Source organism: Atractosteus spatula, chromosome 20 (genome assembly GCF_055471065.1).
Source record: "Atractosteus spatula isolate fAtrSpa1 chromosome 20, fAtrSpa1.hap1, whole genome shotgun sequence".
Classification (NCBI taxonomy): domain Eukaryota; kingdom Metazoa; phylum Chordata; class Actinopteri; order Semionotiformes; family Lepisosteidae; genus Atractosteus; species Atractosteus spatula.
In genome coordinates this window covers 18,007,345-18,024,567 of record NC_142725.1, presented here as the reverse complement: position 1 = coordinate 18,024,567, position 17,223 = coordinate 18,007,345, and the positions used below count along the sequence as shown (strand labels likewise).

The 17,223-nt window shown below is 52.6% G+C and overlaps 1 protein-coding gene across 1 annotated transcript; it reads left to right on the top strand.

The window, feature by feature from the left end:
• Positions 1-4,227: 4,227 nt before the first annotated feature.
• On the top strand, positions 4,228-15,383 carry LOC148817699 (uncharacterized). Its single transcript, XM_088938315.1, has 7 exons — positions 4,228-4,341; positions 7,437-7,547; positions 7,884-8,018; positions 10,486-10,555; positions 11,361-11,575; positions 11,666-11,825; positions 12,287-15,383. Exons 1-7 carry the CDS (start codon positions 4,245-4,247, stop codon positions 12,450-12,452), a joined length of 954 nt encoding a protein of 317 aa, XP_088794441.1. The 5' UTR covers positions 4,228-4,244; the 3' UTR covers positions 12,453-15,383.
• The last annotated feature ends 1,840 nt before the right edge of the window (positions 15,384-17,223 follow it).

Sequence of the window (17,223 nt, the reverse complement as noted above, 5' to 3'; positions counted from 1 at the left end):
CCACAGCTGCGGTTTCCATGCCTGGAAAAAGAGCAGGCTGTCGCTGTCGCTGTCACACCTACCCAGCTGCCAAGAAGCTACCAGTGATCAGGTGAGGGTTTGTTACGGTAAGAGCCCGTAAACAAGGGGCCCTGTGGTTTCTCAGTGTTGCTTTGTTAGCATCTCTTCTTTTCCTGTTACTGCGTTTGTTAGAGGTTTCACCCCCTGCAGCGCTGCTGTTGTTAGATTACCATAAACCCTGCTGACTCAGAGAGGCCGGCAAGCGCAGGGCCCGTACGTGCAGTACGGGTCTGCACACACGCTGTCTGCCCCGCCATGCGAGTCGCCAGGACAGGATCTCTGGACGGGAAACACCGGCGTGCCGTGAGGCTGAAGCCCAGGCTGAATTTCTGCAGCACCCTTATGGCAGCAAAGCACAGTTTGCTGAGTTTTGGGGCACAGCGGCACACTGGGTCTCCCTGCAACCCCCCAATCGTGGCAAAAGCACACACGTCCCCAGGCAGCAGAGACGGGGAGAATGCCGAGACTTTTTTTTTCCCATTTTCTTTTGAGGGCAACTCTGTACTCCAGAGTGGTAACTGAACAGCAGTCAGATGTGCTGCAGCTAAAGAGTCAACTGTGTTTTGTGCGTTTCAGCAGTAGCAGGGATGCTGGTTCTGTGGCTCCTTGCCTGTTCACTTCCTCAGCACAGGGTAGCTCGAACCCGGGAGCAGGTACAGGACGGCCCATTGTGCCCAGCTGCAGCTGCCCCAGATTCACACGGGCACGGAGGCTGTAGTCCCAGATAAACCAGAGCGGCCATCATGCAGGATCTGCAGTAGGTACAGGGGCGCAGCATGACCATGGGTACTCGTATCACAGAGGAGCCAGACATTGAGTTTTGAATCACTTTGCAAGGAAATCTCATCCTGGAACTTCCCTGAAATGGGGACAAGGAGCCCCAGCTGTGTCCTGGCAGGCGCAGTGAATGTAGCAGGACTTCGGCTGGACCAGGCCTGTGCTGAGAGCAAGTGTGGGAGTGCTGTGTCGGTTGTTTCAGTGCCTTATTACTGTGCTTCGGACGAGACAACTTTCCTTTAGTCAACTTTTCTGTCTCGATGCAGATACCGTCACGTGAAGGTCTCAGCTCTTTGAGAAAGAGGTGATTCACGAAGTCTGTTTTTTCAGACCAGGAGTGCACTGTAGGACTGTCCCTCAGTGACTCATGCCTCTTCACAGGCCTCAGCTCCCCTTCATACAGTTTAGATAGAAAACACTGCACTGCAAGGTAACCACAGCAATAAACCGTGGCTAACCACAACTGGACAGTTATGAGAAAGTGATTATGCATGCGTGGGCACTGCTTCTACTGACGGGTCTTCACTTCGGGTTCAGTAAGACCGAAATCGTGCTCTGTTCTCATTCTAAAGCCTTTTTAAACAATAATACTTGCAGTCCAGTCTTTGTATCATCCCAACTTTGCCCAGGTCTGCTGGTCAGACACATGTCCTGCCTCCAGTAGGATTCCCTGCATCTCTACATGCTGGGTCATCCTGAATCACTAGCACAGATGCCCGAGCAGTAGGACATCAATGCCACGAGCCAAAGGTTTCTGGCTTTTGACAGGAAGTGCAATCACCTGTGATGTCAGAGGTGCAGGTCTCGGGGAAGGCGTGGGAACAGGAAGGGATCGGCGCCTTGAGTTCGTAGGTCCTCTGCAGGGGAAGTGAACTATTCGCCCAGCTTGGCTCCCTCCTGTTGCTGTGCTTCAGAGGACAGAGACTGACACGCTGACTGCGGCTCCTTCCTAAAGCGGAGAGAACTGACGCCAGTGACGTCAGCGATTGTCAGAGAGACTCACACAAGCCTTGCCCTATAAAAATGGGAGACTTTTTATAAAGGCTGCTGTTTCCCAGGAGAAGAAGGAAAGGCTGTGCTACATAATTTCCTGAAGCTGGAGCAAGACGGTGACTTCTCTCCAGGGAGAGAAGAGACTCTGCAGGCAGGCAGCAGCTCCTGGAGATGGACCAGCAGGGAGAGAACAGACTCTGCAGGCAGGCAGCAGCTCCTGGAGATGGACCAGCAGGGAGAGAACAGACTCTGCAGGCAGGCAGCAGCTCCTGGAGATGGACCAGCAGGGAGAGAAGAGACTCTGCAGGCAGGCAGCAGCTCCTGGAGATGGACCAGCAGGGAGAGAAGAGACTCTGCAGGCAGGCAGCAGCTCCTGGAGATGGACCAGCAGGGAGAGAACAGACTCTGCAGGCAGGCAGCAGCTCCTGGAGATGGACCAGCAGGGAGAGAACAGACTCTGCAGGCAGGCAGCAGCTCCTGGAGATGGACCAGCAGGGAGAGAAGAGACTCTGCAGGCAGGCAGCAGCTCCTGGAGATGGACCAGCAGGGAGAGAAGAGACTCTGCAGGCAGGCAGCAGCTCCAGCAGACGGACCAGCAGGGACAGAAGAATCTCTGCAGGCAGGCAGCAGCTCCTGGAGATGGACCAGCAGGGAGAGAAGAGACTCTGCAGGCAGGCAGCAGCTCCTGGAGATGGACCAGCAGGGAGAGAAGAGACTCCGCAAGAGTTCTGGATTTTGGAAAGAGTTTTTGGACACTCAACTGCTCCTCCTTTGTCCCTGCAAGGTCCCAGGTGACCCACCAGACTGACACTGAGATGAACTTACAGTACGAGTGTGTGGGGTGCTAATGTGGAGTTTTGTTGGGAGGGAACAAAGCCACTTTCCTTCAGCCACTCGAGAAGAGTTAAAGAGTTAAAGTTCTGCTCCCAGACATCTGTAAGTATACAGTATATATAGTGTAAACTGTTATTTAAAGGCAACGCCAGAGGAAAAACAACATTAACCTGTTGCAAACAAGTCTTATCTGTTCTGTTTGGTCATTAGTAACAGACTGATCTCAGAATCTCATCCAGCCATTTGCTGGAGGAAGAAAGAAGTCTCAGTTTTCACAGCTTGGCGGGGCTGCTTTCGGTCTGCTCCTACAGCAATCTCACAGCGATCGCAAGACCATGCTTCCAGCTGCTGTCATCTGAGGGCAGTTGACCAGTGTACTGCAAGGAGGAGGTTCACCGGTGAACAGAAACGGCCGGCCAGCGGGGCACAGGGCAGAGGAGAGAGGGGTCTGGCGCATCAGGGTGCACGCAGGAGCAGTGCTCATGCCACTAACCCCAGCTTGGCCTTTGCACTTGAGTTGGTGTTCTCAGCCCGTGGTTTCAAGCCTGGCGCAAGATGAAAGACGTGCAGCTGTCTTAGCGTCAAAACCCAGGTCCTCTGTCCCTGCCATGTGGGTGCAGCTGTGCTGGGGTGTCCTTGCAGGCACCTCCATGACCTTTTGCCTCACCGCAAGGCTCCGCGCTACGCTGCCCCCGAAGGTGCGGCAGTGGAACAGCAGCGGTTCTGGAAAGTAGCGGCCGGGGGTTTCAGGCTCACCGTCATCGGGTCTATCTGCCTTCTATTTTTGGCTTTTGCATGACATTTGCTTTCAAGCTCTTTTAAAAAATGTTCAGTGTTTCTCTGGGACAGGCTGCTTTTGTAGGAGGGGGTGTTGACGTGATCTGTGATCTGGTCCTGCAGCGGCAGTGAGGTAGCTCTCTTCGGTCTGCTGACTGAGAGGGCTGAGCAGAGGGCCTGTCGGTGCAGGGTTCTGGGGCGCGGGTCCCCCCTTCTCGGTGCTGTCTCCTCCCAGCCTGCTGCACCCCCAGCACTGGCCTGCTCTGTGGGTGCTGCTGGTAGGGGCACTGCTTTCTAAACTCAGAGGTGTTTGGTCTGCTCAGCCAGTGGACCAGGGGCTGACCGGGCAGCAGTGGACGGGCAGTGTGGTCAGCAGTACCTGCTCCACAGCCCCAGAGCAGGAGTGCAGACAACACAGCTCCTACACCCGCAATCACAAACACAAGGACCTCCCATCAGGCACCTCTCTGGGTTTCACAGGCTGCATGTCTTAATTATGTTCTTGATCATGTTTGCTTCTTTAATCCATCTGTGAATTTATAGTCCCTCATTGTAATCTTTCTCTGTGTCAGAAAAACAACTGATGAAAGCTGGTGGATTATTTCTCTTGATCTCACAGGCCCTTTCAGTATCGACCTCTTACTGCGTTTTCAGTCGCTGCTGTGCTCTGATGTCATCCTTCCATTACGTAAGAGCTGCTTAAAAAAAGATCTGTGGTTTGCGTGATGTCACCTGGCAGACAAAACGGGCGGCTGTCCCACTGGCAGAGCAGAGGAAGTGCAGTGTGACAACGTGCGAACAGCATGGCTCCCCTGCGCTCTGGGATACTGCAGCTCGCCGGGCTCTTCCTTCTGCTGGGGCACCTGCAGCGGACCGCGGGCACGCCGCTGTGCCAGCCAGGTAGGCTCTTCTCTGATCCATCCAGAGGGCCTTTGGTCATCGTCTGGGGTGTCCGGTCTCTGTCCTACACAGAGCTGCAGGGCAGCACTGGCCCGGTGAGCACTGACAGTACCTAACTGGTCTGAGTGCTGGCTGAGTTAAACGCCCTGGGACTAGAACAGCAGCAGTTCCTTGACTGAAGGCACCGGCATCTGGCCAAAAGATTAGGAGCAGCGCAGACCATAATGATGCCAGCTAGTGTAAAAGCTGACACTGGGATAATTCCCAGGTGGGCCCCCTGGAGCGGGTGGTCTGGTCAGCAGACCCCGCTGGCAGCCTAGACTCAGGGCCAGGCTCTGTGTGGAGGGCGCTGAGTGAGCCAGAGCCTGAGGAGCTCAGCTCTCTGTCTCTGTGTTCGCCCTCATGCCATGGGCACGGCCAGGCTCTGTCCCACAGCCCGAGCCAGGTGGCTGTGCTCTGCGCTCGAACCCGCGACTCTTAGTGCCTCGAGTCTCAGCACGGGGATGCTCCTCGCTGCTGCTCAGACCCGGGGCTCAGCCTGGCGCAGTGTGCGCTCGGCGCCTCTCTGACTGATCTCGGTGCGGCAGGGGTCTCCTCTCATGAGGGCTGTAACTCCGGTGGGGAATTTCACACCCTTCTCACGCCTTACATCACAGGATCCTCTGAGCAGGACCAGCCTGCCTCTGTAAACTGCTGCCTTTACTGCGCTTTACTGCACTGTTGCCACACTCACACTGGGCTTTACTGCACCATACTGTGCACACAGAGCTTTACTACGATTTGCTGTGTTTTTACTCTGATCTCACTGGGCTTTACTGAATGTTGCTGTGTGCTGACCTGGACCTCAGTGGGATGTAGTGGCTGTAGTCCTTCCTCTGTGTTATACAGAGGTACAATATAATCCCTGCACTCCATCCCTGCACAGGATCTGGGTACAGTTGGCTTGCAGCTGCGATTAAATGATCTTGACAAATTATTTTCACCTTCAGTTCACATCAACTTTAATTTTCAAGCTGGTAATGTAACTTGCTAAGTCCACTAAAAGTAACAGTGGAAAACACTGGAAAAAACTGTCCCTAGTGGCGCTCTGTGTCCACACTGGACATTGTCCCCAGTGGTGCTCTGTGTCCACACTGGACACCGTCCCCAGTGGCGCTCTGTGTCCACACTGGACATTGTCCCCAGTGGCGCTCTGTGTCCACACTGGACACCGTCCCCAGTGGCGCTCAGTGTCCACACTGGACACCATCCCCAGTGGCGCTCTGTGTCCACACTGGACACCGTCCCCAGTGCCGCTCTGAGTCCACACTGGAGACTGTCCCCAGTGGCGCTCTGTGTCCACACTGGACACTGTCCCCAGTGGCGCTCTGTGTCCACACTGGACACTGTCCCCAGTGGCGCTCTGTGTCCACACTGGAGACTGTCCCCAGTGGCGCTCTGTGTCCACACTGGACACCATCCCCAGTGGCGCTCTGTGTCCACACTGGAGACTGTCCCCAGCGCTGCTCATTGTCTACGTTGGACACTGCCTCAGTACTGTACTTGCTCTTCCAGTTTGCATTAGTGCAGTCAGCATCGATGTCCTTTATTAAGTTTATTTTGTAACTCATGCTTGTATTTACACTCAATGTAATTTTTCACCGTTTGGCTAAGAGCGTCTGTGGAGCACATTAATAAGCAGACGAGTATGGAGTTAAGGAAGCAGAGGTGCCACAGGTTTGTTCTGGGAAGGGCTGGGATTGTCCATTTTTTATCTTAAAACACCGCCTGGCTGTGTCGGGTGAGCATTATTATTCAATTTACAGTCATGAAGCATTTAATGAAGTCGGCTGCGCAGGCAGTTTGTGGAGAAGTAGTCGGTTTCGCCCGCGGGGGGGCCGAGCTCTTGACCTGCCCACGTGCTGAGGCTGCTGTGGAATTTCTGCAGCATCTTCTGCTCCCCCTTCCTGTTGAAGCCTGCAAATCTTGCAAGAAATGATGTAGGAGTGCAGAAGATTTTTTTTACATTTCCTTTGCGCATCTGGAGAACTGACTTTAGAGAAGAAAAAAGAGGAACTTTCGCTCCGCAGCAGAAGGCTGGGAGCACTGGTGCAGCTGACCGATGGCCACACACCTCTCCCTCCAGACACGACACCCCCCCACACTGTTAATATTAGGACACCTCACACCTCCTGTGGCCTGGAAACTGGGAGGCCTGTAAAGACCGAGGGGAACGGCGTTACAGTGGTCCCACTGGGATCTCGGGGCTCAGCGCGTTAGTCGAGCAGCCTGTCCCGGCGAGTCTCTCTGGCCGTGTTGATGGGAAGACCAGGCGGAGAGCGAGTCTTCTTGACTGGAGGTGTCCAAGGCCTGTTTCAGTGTCTGCTCCAGAGTGTGCGTTCTGCTCCGTCTTCGCTGTACCGTGCGTCTAGCGCTCAGCTCTCGAAAGGTTTGTGATGAGCTGCATAGTGTCAATCACATCCGATTCAATCTCTGTTACTATGAAATGTGGGTCAGATTCTTATCTCCTGCACAATGTTCTTTCAAAGGAAATCTTTTATCTGTGCTGAACAGATAGATCTCAGTGTCAATCAAGATGTTTGTGAACATATCCTTGCCTGCTACACAAGCAGGTTCCAGATCCCTGTTTGTTTTTATTGCACAGCTGCTCCTTGCTTTGGGGATGCGTTAGCTGTTATTAAAGTTAAGTGTCTTGGATTTTCAGTCTGTCCTACCAATCTGAGACACTGTCCTTTAGAAACATGTGAAAGGTGATAGGCCCGGTGGGCAGCTAGAAACTAGATGATCCCAGGATCTCCCCCAGCTGTTTCTCCAGAGAAGCCAAGGTATCAGCTTGTTACAGACCCCCGCAACCCCTTGTGTAAAGTGCCTCCTTTTCTCATCTGTATGTACTTGCATGTAATTTCCCCTTGTGTCCTGTTAAGAGGTCTGCTGGGTTGACTGTCTCTGCCTGTGAGGAGTTTGAGCAATTGGCTGATTAGTATTATGTTTTGTGGTCAGTTTCCTTCTCCATCCCTGTCCCAGCCTGTGCTCTAGTCCTGTGAGGTGCGCCTGGCAGTGGGAAGTGACGTGTTGACTTTCTTGTGTCCTTCCAGGTGAGAAGAGATCTTATGAGCAAGATGGCTGTGTGGCCTGCCAAGATGACCGCTATCAGCCAAAGCCCAATCACAGCAAGACCTGTCTGAAGTGCTCGGTGTGCAATAAGAGTAAGAGCGACTCCTCTTCTTCTTCCTTGGTCCGGGACGGTGTGCCTGTCCATCCCAGAGGTCGCCTGTCTCTTCCGCTCGGACTCACTGGTCCGCTTACTCGCTAGAGCCCAGATACACACAGCTAACAGGCTCAGTTCAGGCTCGCCCCCGGGCTGCCATGGTTCTGTCCAAAGAGCTGGTCTGGATCAGAACCGGCACCCTGGGTCTGCGTGGGCCCGACCACATCAGTTCCCACAGTCCCAGCTGGTGCAGGCTTCAAACTCCAAATGCTCTCCACCTATTCCAGGAAAAACGTCTGCTTGTCTGTCTAACACAGAGGTTCTTTTCCTGCAGATAAAGGCAGCGAAGAAGTTTCTCCCTGCACGCGCAAGAGCAATGCCGTCTGTAAGTGTCTGCCTGGGTTTGTTTCTCGAGACTCTAACAATGAGACCTGCACCTGTGAGAAAGGATATGAAATGGAAGCCAAAGGTAAGAGCTCTACCTGCAGAAACACTTCCAGTCACACCCTCAGACACACCTCCTACTGGCTCACCTTCAGACACATCTCCTACTGACACACCTGCAGACACACCTCCTACTGACACACCTGCAGACACATCCCCTACTGACACACCTGCAGACACACCTCCTACTGACACACCTGGAGACACATCCCCTACTGACACACCTGGAGACACACCTCCTACTGACACACCTGCAGACACACCTGGAGACACAACCCCTACTGACACACCTGGAGACACACCTCCTACTGACACACCTGCAGACACACCTGGAGACACACCTCCTACTGACACACCTGCAGACACATCCCCTACTGACACACCTGGAGACACACCTCCTACTGACACACCTGCAGACACATCCCCTACTGACACACCTGCAGACACACCCGGAGACACAACCCCTACTGAGACACCTGGAGACACATCCCCTACTGACACACCTGCAGACACATCCCCTACTGACACACCTGCAGACACACCTCCTACTGACACACCTGGAGACACAACCCCTACTGACTCACCTTCAGACACATCCCCTACTGACACACCTGCAGACACACCTCCTACTGACACACCTGGAGACACAACCCCTACTGACACACCTCCTACTGACACACCTGCAGACACACCCTCTACTGACACACCTGCTGACACACCTGCAGACACAGCTGCTCCAGCATCACTGCCTTCTGTCAGTGTCCCAGCTCTGCACACCCTGGGGAACTCAACAGCTGCCTCAGCATTGCAGGGAGGGGAGGTCTGTATGATGCATGTGAGTGCAAAATAATTTCCACCCCTGTGACAGAAGCCCAGGGCCCGGAGGACCTGGAGTTCACACGTACTCTTCTATTAGCAGCTAATCAAGACTCCCTAAAATCAGCTGTTCCACATTTTTCGACTTCGCCTTTTTTTGCACGAACTACAAAGGCAACACCAGCGGTATTTCCTCTACTGAAGCCTCTCTACCAGATGAGCTGAACACCTTCTACTCCCGTTTTGAGGCTCAGAACACCGAGCTGCTATCAGGGCTGCCAGTAAACCAGGGGACTTTGTTTCACAGCTCTCTAACCATCAGGTGCTTAGAGCCTTTAAGAGAGTGAAAACCCGAAAAGCAGCCAGCCCAGATGGTGTCTCCCCTCATGTCCTTAAAACCTGTTAGGTCAGCTATCCAGCTATCTCCTGCGTATACAGACATTTTTAACCCCTCTCTGTCCCTGTCAGTTGTACCGAGTGCTTTAAGAAACTACAGCTGTGCCACCGCCCAAGAAGACCAAGGTAACTTGCTTGAACGATTACCGCGCAGTGGTCTGGAAGTGCCTGGAAAGACAAGTATTGTCCTATACAAATTGCTCTATCCCAGACTCCCTTGACCCACTTCAGTTTGCTTACTGCCCATATCTCTAGCACTTCACCCTGCTCTAGAATATTTAGACAGACGGGGTACCTATGTTAGGATGCTGTTTATTGATTACAGCTCAGCCTTCAACACAATTGCTCCTGCCAAGCTGGTCCCAGCACTCAGGAATCTGGGCTTATGCAACTCCATCTGCAACTGGATACTGGATTTCCTACGGACAGACCTCAGGTGGTGAAAATTGGCAACCATATCTCCTCTACAGCGATCCTAAACACTGGAGCCCCACAAGGCTGCTGTCTAAGTCCTAGGCTATACTCCTTGTTCACCTTCAACTGTACAGCAGCAACCGCATCATTGTTTACAGACGACATCACTATTGTTGGGCTGATCAACAACAACGATGAGTCCGCATACAGGAGTGAGGTCGAGCATCTTACAAGACAGTGCCTTGACAACCATCTGGCCTGAATGTCAACAAGACAAAGGAACTCAATGTGGACTTCAGGAGACCAGGAGGGAGTCACGCCCCAATTGGCATCAATGGCACACCAGTGCAAACTGTCAGCTGCTTCAGGCTCCTCGGCCTGCAGATCTCCACCGACCTGGACTGGACTCACAACACAGCAGCCAGTCTGAAAAAGACACAACAGTGCCTGCACTTTCTATGGTGCTTAAAGAAATGCGGTGCGGGGAAGCAGCTCCTCGTGAACTTTTACCGCGGCACCATAGAAAGTGTCCTCACTAGTGTCCTCACTGTGTGGTGCAGCAGTACTACAGAGATGCACTACAATGGTTGTGGCAACGGCACAGAGGATCATAGGATGTGATTTACCATCAATCCATACGCTGCCGCGATACAGCCCAATCCATCATTCAGGATCCCAAGCACCCTGGCCACAGACTGTTCTCCCCTCTGCGTGCCACACTGTTACGGTACTGCTCGGGACAGGAGAAAGCGGATCAGGAGAAGCTGAGGCTGCAGAGTGCTTCACTACTCCAGTACCTCCAGAACATCCACCCCTCTGCAGCCGTGTGCTTTAACAGAACTGTTTGTTTTTTTCTTGTGTTCCAGAAAAAGGTTGTGTTCCATGTAAAGACGGATTTTATTCTACTGATGGAGAGAAGTGCATTAAATGGACAGAGTATGTATCAAATTCCAGCTTTGTTTGCAAATGCCTGTGAATTTCCGGTCTAGAACTCCCGCCTCTGGAATCTCGCAGGCAGCTCTGCTGTCCTAGATGATGTCTAGGGCCAGCAGTCGGTCACTCTCCAGCCCGTCTGCAGGCTGGAGCTTGGACTGGCCTGTTGGGCCATGTGCAATGACACTGCTGTACCCCCTTGAGCTCAGCTAGCTGAAACCATTAGCTAGGCAGTGCCTCAGCTTCCCACAGTCTGAGCTGTGTTTCTTCACAGAAGATTATAAGAAAGGTTAAAAAATGACAGGCGGCCATTTGGCCCAGTGGATCCTGTTTTGTCATTAGTAGCTCATTGATCCCAGGATATGATCCTGCCATTCCTTGAAGGAAGCCAGGGTATCGGCTTTACCTACATGGCTGAGTAGCTTGTTCCACACTCCCACCACCCTTTGTGTAAAGAAGTGCTTCCTGTTCGGTTTTAACTGCACTTACCTCAAGTTACTGCAGGTGCCCTCTAGATCATATTTCAGTCTGCTGGGTTACCTTTGAGGATTCTCCTCCTTCTCCCTCATAGTTTCCTCTGTTCAAGACTGAAAAGGACAGACATTTAGAATTGCAAAACCCCCTCTTCTTCCTGTCTGCAAAGAGCTAGCCCTCCGTGACCGTAGGCCTGGCCCTCAGGGGACAGACCGTTGTGAGTCTGCCGCAGTTTGTGACTCTTCATCAGGACTGAAGGACAGGGCAGACAGACGTTCCCTGCGCCCGCGGAGAGCTCTGTGAGAGTGACCCCCCTGTCCGTGCCCTGCTCCAGGTGTGGAACGAAGCAGGTGAGGGTGGAAGGATCGAGGGAGGCGGATGTGGTCTGCGGCGACGATCCCAGTGCGCCCAAGTCGTCCCCTGGCACCCCAGTCCCAGGCTTCTCTGGTCAAAGCCACAGCACGTACATCTCCGCCGTGAGCGCCAGCACCACGCCCGCCAGGAGCGCCACAACGCCAAGGGCAGGAGCCGCGAGCGACTTCAAACTGGGCAAGTCCTCTCCCTTCCTGCCTCCCGCCTCTGCGCCGGCCCTGCGCCCCCCGACTCTGACCTCCGCCGTTTCTCTTCCTCCCACCACAGGCCTGATGCTGGCCTTCTTCATCAGCTCGCTGGTCCTTCTGGTCATCGTCATCACCACCTCCTGCAAACTCGTCATCTGGCCGTGCATCAAGAAGAAAAAGAAGCTCTTCATAAACCCAGGTAGGAGACTATTACAGCAGACGAGCTGTGTGAGTGCAGTGTAGCGTATGAGCTATAAGGGAATTAGTATAGTATAGCACTCAAGCTATAAGAAAATAATGTAGCACCTGAGCACACAGATTTGTGTAGATGTCTGAGTAGATGAAATGCCCTTTGTTCATTTATATGAGGAAATCCTATAAGCTGTCACACAAAAAGAATAGTAATTCACAGGGAAGCAGATTATTGGAGTAAAATGAGTCAGGGAGTGCAGTCTCTGACTCCTGTAAAGAGCCCCACTGGGTGCAGGGTATTCACGCGCGATGCTGGAAGTGTCTGTCAGAGCGGTGGAGCCAGCTGGGTTGGGTATGTTGGTATGAAAGGGGCAGGTAGGGACACCGCGCTCGCTGGGGGCAGAGCCTGGCGCCGGTGGCGTGGCGCCTCCCTCCTCCAGGAGAGGAAGCAGCAGTAGCTCCTGGCACCCGCCCTGCCTCCTGACTCTTCCCTCCCGCGTCTCCCCAGACGGCAGCTGCCGCAGGCCGGTGGAGGAAAGTGGGGACAGCAGCCGGTCGTCCCTGGTCAAGTCAAACCAGGGCAAACCGTGACGGGTCGCGTCCTGCCCCCTCTCCTTGTCCTCTTGCCCACCCCCTCGCGCCTCCGCTGGGATCGGCCCGGCTCGCGCAGGTGAGTCTGACCAGCAGCGATCCCGCAGGAATCCTCACTCCTAACTCACCGCAGGATGTGAAGCTGTCTGACCTCCTCCTGCTTCCTGACACTTTCGATTCCAGAAGCCACTCGTGAAGTCCAGGGTGTCGACGTGTGGAATGGGACCTTCATGCACATCTGCAAACCAACAAATGTGAACTGAAGTTAAATGATATTTATAATCTCTTCATGTGGTCACTGATTTTTTTTTTATTTTATTCTGTAGCAAAACAGAGACCTGTTTGGCGATAGTGTTTAAAGTATGTGTCTGTGCTTTTTGCAATGCAAAAAAAAGATACATGAGAAAGATACGTATATGTGAGTTTTCATCATATGAAATGTCTCAGGTAGAGGTCTTGGACCTGTCCTCTGTCCTCTGTCAGGTCCCAGAGACAGCGTCTTCTGTGGCCTGTGCTCCGCAGGCCCATGTTAAGGTTCAGAATCAGCAGTTATTTGCTTGTGTGCCCGTTCGCGTGCCCTTCCTGAACAGCGCCCTCTTGGTCTTGGACCGGCACTACAGAGAACCATCACAGGCCCATGCTAGCGCCAAAGAGAGTGCCCCGAGCACTGGTGTAGGTGGGAGGACACACAGAGGCAGCTCTTGCTGGTAACACTGCAGGCTCAAGGGGCAGCCACAGGGGGCGCTGTTTCACAGTTGGCCAGCTGAGGGGAAGTGACATGGACTGGCAGTGCTGGTGTTTGCACGATGGGGCTCTGTCCTGCCTGCGCTGCCCGTCCTCTCAGAGCAGGGACTCGCTGTGTCTCTGGGCTGCTTCGCACAGGTTGTTTTGGCTGAAGGGAATCAGGTGTTTCCTTTCCTGCAGGAGAAATGACAAATTATCACTAAGCAGAACAATTACCCCCTTATTTCTGTCGTTTCAGAAGACAAACACTTAACATGTACAGTATGAATTTTCATTCTTCAGCACTTCTGCAATGCAGAACATTAGCTATTTCTGTGAATTTAGGAGTCAGATTAAACAACCTATAGGACTAAAGCAGAGGTACAGTAATATCACCAAAGTCTTTTGTGCATTCGCAGGAATCAATTTAGCGTCCTGTATCTGAAGCATGTTTATTGCCTCACTCTTTTAAAGTTTGGTCAGTGTTGTTGGGTGAACTGTGATCGCCGGTTTGTGATCCTTCTTCTGGGTGTGTTGCACACTCACTCCTTCCACTAGATCACTGGTGCACAGCTCTAGGCCCTCGGGGGAAACACCGTTATCTGCAGGTTTCTCCCCTCCTCTGCTCTGATTGACCTAATTGAGCTGGGCGTTGCCTTAATTGGACTTCATCGGTTTGACGCTGTCAAAGAGGCAGAGACCTGGAACCCTGCAGGACTGTGGCTCCGGAGCCCTGGAGTTGTGGCAGGGAAGCTCTGGGAAGACGTGTCCTCTGGGCAGACAGGGCCAGTGCCGGGAGATTTACTCATACAGTGTATGACGTTCCGCCTGGCTCCCGGGGGGAAGGAGAGTGGAAAGGTTTACTTTTGGATATTGTGTACTGTCTGTTTTGTGTGCATGTTGGCGGTGTCTCGCCCAGTCTTCTGTGTGGGTCTGCTGTGGGTTTTTATGGATATGAAACAGTTTGGGAGGTGTCAGGGGACGTGGCCTCAGCAGTAGCCTGGGGCTTCCCCAGCCGTACAGGAATCCACACTGCGCCAGGAGACGCAGAAGTACCAGGAATCTGACCCAGTGACATCCAGAAATACTTCATCCAGGAGACTTAAGGCTGAACTGGCACAGAAACTGGGAGCAGCCTATAGCACTGTGCCTTGTGAGCAAGCTGCTACATAAACCTCTGTACCTGGGTTGTGTTCACCTGTTCTGTACCTGGGTTGTGTTCACCTGTTGTGTACCAGGGTTGTGTTAATCTGTTCTGTACCTGGGTTGTGTTCACCTGTTCTGTACAGGGGTTGTGTTCACCTGTTGTGTGCCTGGGTTGTGTTCACCTGTTGTGTGCCTGGGTTGTGTTCACCTGTTCTGTACAGAGGCTGTGTTCACCTGTTCTGTACACTAGTGTCAGTTTGAGATTTAAGTTATCGGTATTCCTGTGCAGCTTTTTGAATTGTATTTAGCAGGGGGGAGTTCTACTCCCCATCATGCACCATGTGTCTCACTTCAATTCAAATGGTGGAAATGAAAGGTTAGAATGAATTAATATCATTCCAGTTGCACAGTGCTGGAACAACTCCAGGCCAGAGGGGCTACGGCCCAGCTCGTTCTGTAGGCCACTGAAAATAATCAGGAACTTCAATTAACCAAGGAATTTGTTCAATGTTGTATTCAAGAGCTCTAGAATGAAAACCCTGGACTGAATCTGTGCTAGTTCTGGGAGAACTGTGGTATTCATTCCTGGTCCAGTCCTTAATGAGTAACGGTCTGGACAGAGTGGGACACAAGCCGTCTAAGTCAACAGCTGATTCAGATCACGTCCGGAAGGGTCCGGGCTACCCCAGGAGTGAACTTCACCGCTCTTCAGTGTGGCACAGATGCTTAGCCTGTAGCCTCTCTGGTCTGCTCTGCTGCAGAATTTTGCTCTAGCCGGCTCTACAAGTATTTAATTGACCATCAGTGTGGTGGTGGTCCTGGCACTGGCTGGCTTGTGCACTGTGGTGGAGGGGAGTTTGGTGACCTTGGGGTCACCCCTCTACCTGTCTCTGTGCTAGTGGCGCATCAGCCACTGGGCTGTTCTGATGTTCCCAGAATGTTTGGTGTTATGTGACTTGTCTTGTTCTTGGTGTCCTTACATGCTGCTGTACCTCTCTGTTTGAGTGGAGTTCTTTGGCCCTGGCAGCTGTGTCTGCCTGTGCCATGCTGTGTCTTCCACAGTGCGCAGAGCCCTGGCTCTCGAGCTCTGCTGCACTGTGCTCTTTCTGTGATGATGTACGCTTGTAGGGCAAGCTGTGTAGGAAATAAAGTCTGCTGCAATAAAGCCAAGGCTGAGACCTGGTGTTTCATGGGGGACAGAGGTTTTGTGCAGCTGCCACAGGGCAACTGGAGAAAAACAGCACCCAGCGAGCACAGGAATTTCCCCAGGGTTTCTAGTTACCTTTGTAGTTTTTCATTTTAAAGAATAATAGCCAACTCATCTCAGGAACGGAAACCAGCCCCACCACAAAGCTCATGGAGGCCGGGAGAGCGGCTGTCAGGGTTATTTTTAGGTTTATTTGCATTGTTATTCTGAGCACCGACACCAGTCAGAAAATTCCCCTGCTGGGGCTCTGGCTCAGCTCAGCTGAAGAGAAGAGACGAGGCCCTGAGATCGCGGCTCCCGGCAGTACCCCGCGCCCGACATGCTCGCTCGGCCCAGCCCAGGAGAGGGATTGATCACAACCCCTTCGGCAGAGGCAGGCAGCTCACTGGGGTGAGGACTGATGAGCTGCAGCAGGGGAGAGGCAGCCTCAACTATACCTCCACCTTTCCAGCCCCAGCTCTGATCTCAGTCCCAGTCTCTTCTCCAGTTCCAGTCTCTTTCCCAGTCCCAGTCTCTGTTGCAGTCCCAATTCCAGTCCCAGTATGATCTGTAATCCATTGCTGGTACTGCAGTTTGGTCTGGTGTTTGAAATGGGATGTGTGTGTACATTGCGAGAGAGACACTAGGCGGCAGTGACCCGTGAGGTCAGAGGTGATTGAGTGCGCTTGTCCAGCAGGAAGCTGTCCTCCTGTCACCGCGCCTGTGGACACTCCTGCCCTCTGGGCAGTCACGGTTTGCCCGGCCCCTGCCTGCGTCACACCACGCTTGCGTCTCGTGTGCCGTGACTCATGGGGAAAGACGATGTTGTCACCTCTGTGGTCTTTAAAGTCCCACCAGCTCTCCTCACTGCTGAACACGCACTCCTGGGTCACTGATCAAATCTCTTCATTCATGAACTCCATTAAAAACATGCGGCTGTAGGATCTGCGAGCTCCCCCAGCTCCTTGTGTCTCGTTCTGTCTTTTGTCACCCACTTTGACAGGCATGACGTAGGCCTAAAAGTCAAGCTCAGTGTAATGATGTGCCTCTTCACTGCCCTCCTCTCCGACGTGATTCAGTATTTCTCATCCGTTTCCCACTCTGCATGACTCCTTGTCCATCCTCGGAAGTTTGCGCTGTTTTTGCACGCAGCCCTTCAGGAGGACTGGAAACACGGAGATCCACCGAGCTCTTCCGATGGTTTCTCTAAAACCTCCTGCGCAAACCTGACTCATCCGGTGATGTCAGCCCGTCTGCTGATGACAGAGAGTGTTAAGATCAGGAGAGAGAGGGACTGAAATTCCGTGACACTCCAGGCTCTGTTTGAGTCAGGAAACATCCCCCACATGAGCCACCAACATGTGAAACTGAACGTTGATCAAGAAAGGAAAAGGATTTCAAACGTTGTTTCTTTGTTCTCTGTATCGTCTGCAGCAGGCCTGGTGTTCAGTCTGAAGTCCCACATGAATTTCAGAATTGAGTGCAAGATCCCTTTCATTCCGAATAGCTCCAATAGTCTTGGAAACAGTCCGCCGAGTTGGAGGAAAATAGCTGACATTACATTGCAGTAAACGCTCTATAAAATTATAATAAACACATCTTGTAAGAGGAGGAGTCATGCAGGTCAGAGATTAATAACATCAGGGAAACACCAGTGATGACAGGTGTAGATTTTGTGATATTGAAACGAAGACGTAAATGCTAAAATAGCTACATTTTAAATGCAGGCCAAATTCTTACTTGGTAGAGTTCTTAATCAAGTTCCTGCTCTACACTGATGACCTGGTCCCGCTGTGATC

Bases quoted from the DNA above. Each gene is read 5' to 3' on its own strand.
- LOC148817699 (XM_088938315.1), top strand. From the start codon at position 4,245: ATGGCTCCCCTGCGCTCTGGGATACTGCAGCTCGCCGGGCTCTTCCTT. The intron at 7,548-7,883 runs GTAAGAGCGACT...CTTTTCCTGCAG, and splicing joins GTGCTCGGTGTGCAATAAGA to ATAAAGGCAGCGAAGAAGTT. The intron at 8,019-10,485 runs GTAAGAGCTCTA...CTTGTGTTCCAG, and splicing joins ATATGAAATGGAAGCCAAAG to AAAAAGGTTGTGTTCCATGT.